Source organism: Corylus avellana, chromosome ca6 (genome assembly GCF_901000735.1).
Source record: "Corylus avellana chromosome ca6, CavTom2PMs-1.0".
Taxonomy (NCBI): Eukaryota; Viridiplantae; Streptophyta; class Magnoliopsida; order Fagales; family Betulaceae; genus Corylus; species Corylus avellana.
The window spans coordinates 7,770,126-7,772,309 of NC_081546.1; the positions used below are offsets into that span (position 1 = coordinate 7,770,126).

A 2,184-nucleotide genomic window follows, 5' to 3' on the forward strand; every position below is an offset into this window, starting at 1 on the left:
AAAGACAACTTGAGTATATATATATATATATATTGTAGGTAACTTAACTTTCTCCAACACCCAAAAAAAAAAAAAAAAAAAAGAAGGCGTAATTTTCGTTTCTTTTTTCTGCGGCGTCGTTTTTGCAAGTATCCCATTTTTGTCTTCGGAAGGCTATGTGTCAGTGACTCAGTGTCCCCCATGCTTGTTGTCGGGCTCCTTCATTTCAAAACTGCGCCGTTTTAGCTGCGGCCCTAAGTAAATTTTTATTGGACCAGGGTTTCGGCCCATTTCTATTGTTCTTACCGACACTATTCAATAATCTTTCTCATCAACGAAAAAAAATCATATAAATCCTACCTTCTGTAGAACCCCACCAGTTTGTCGTTCAGAGCTCCTTCAAACCCGATTGTCAGAACTCCGATCCCGATCGGAAGTGTCTTAGTGAATTCCAAAACCAAAATCTCGTCGTCTTCAACCAAAACAATTTTTGAAGGCTCCAATACCTGCTCAAAATTTCATTCATTCATCAAGCATCAATCAATAGTATAGTATCCACTTTTTCTTTGAGTTTTCGATCAATTTCAGCAACAAAATCAGGCACCGGATCGAGTTGAGAAGATTTTATGATTTCGGAATGAAAAGTTAGGAGTTGAGAAGATTTTATGATTTCGGAATAAAAAGTTAGACAGATAGGCGGAAACCTTAGAGAAGCCTCGGTTGGTGAAGGATACGGAGCCGCTAGCGACGGAGAGTTCGGCGGCATTGAGGACGATGAAATTGGTGTCGGCGACGATGTCTAGGTCGATGGAGACAAAGCCGGCAAAGTTGCAGGCGGAGAGGTCCGGTTTAAGGCGTATGTTGTAGCGTTTCGGGACGGCGAACTTGGGGAGGCGAGGTTGGCCTTTGAACTTCTCCATAGTTTTTCTCTGGTGCTAAAAAGCAGAGATGAGTGAGAGTGATGAAGGAGTCGCTCTCACACGACTTTTGTAGCCTAAGACTACTACAGACTACGTACAGTATATTCAGATGGTGATGATGACATGAGTATTATCTTGAAAACTGAAAAACTATTAAATCATATTGGATAATAATTTTTATTAAGAATGAATAATGTATAAACTAAAGTGTGAATAGTGAAGCTGCATAAGCTCGAGAAGAAAAGAGTAAAGCTGCAGACCCACGTGAAATTTCAAAAATAAAATATGGAAGTAAACAAGTGACTCCCTGTCAAATTACCATTCAGATTACTAATCATGAACAATATCATCTGATTCATGTGAAGTTTCAGAATAAAATACAAAAACTCAAGTTCTACGTCTCCCTAACAAGAAAAGATAAAAAGTAAACAGTGTCTCCTAACAAATAACTATCATGGAACAGTACCCAAATTATTATTCATGACCAGTGTCGTCGCCGATGCTCAAAGACAAATTTCATTTTCTATTTAAAGGAAGTCTCATAAGAGTTTTAGGCATCGTCAAAAATACTATTTAAAAACTTTTTAAAATATTTTTCATATGCTCCATGTTGTTCTCCAACATTTCAAATTCGAGTTTCAAGTCAATATCACTTTGTAATTTGTAAGTATTTTAAGTATTTTGAAGTTTATTATAATCATTTCATGAATATATTTATTTTTCATGTTTTATATATATATATATATACATCCCAAAAACATATATATATATATATATATATATATATATATATATGTTTTTGGGATGTATTTAATGGATATTTTGATGAAGTATGGAAATATGATTTTATGGAAACTATCTGGAAGATAAAGTGAAAAATGGTGAATGAGTAAACATACAGATATGGAAATGAATTATCTAAAAAGACAATGGGCTATTTCGATTTTCGAGGATAGACCCAACCTCCAATTCAAACTTTATCGATATCTTATATCCTCAATACTTACGTTACTTAGGGTTAAATATTAAAAACTCCCTTTACGTTTGAACTCTTTATTTTTTGCTCTTTAGATTTTTATTTTTATTACAGGAGGTATATATAGTTTTTATAAAGACGAAAATGGTACATTCGTTAAAATTTTGTCCAAAACTTAACGAAACGTCATTTCAGCACCAATCAAATTGCGCCACGTGTCCTATAATTAATTTTTTTTGTTTTTTTTTTTTAAAAAAAAGAATTAAAAATATTAAAAAAATTATATTTTTTCTGAAACAAAAAGTGAAA

The 2,184-nt window shown here is 33.5% G+C and overlaps 2 protein-coding genes across 2 annotated transcripts in view; one reads left to right on the plus strand and one right to left on the minus strand.

The window, feature by feature from the left end:
- The window catches only part of LOC132184636 (aminopeptidase M1-like), an 11,347-nt gene that overhangs the window by 4,264 nt on the left and 4,899 nt on the right, over nt 1-2,184 (plus strand). The gene's annotated exons all lie outside the window — the stretch shown is intronic.
- On the minus strand, nt 336-992 carry LOC132183889 (aminopeptidase M1-like). Its single transcript, XM_059597357.1, has 2 exons — nt 684-992; nt 336-485 (listed from the first exon to the last, which is right to left on the minus strand). The coding sequence occupies exons 1-2, from the start codon at nt 897-899 to the stop codon at nt 336-338; spliced, it is 366 nt and encodes a 121-aa protein (XP_059453340.1). The 5' UTR covers nt 900-992.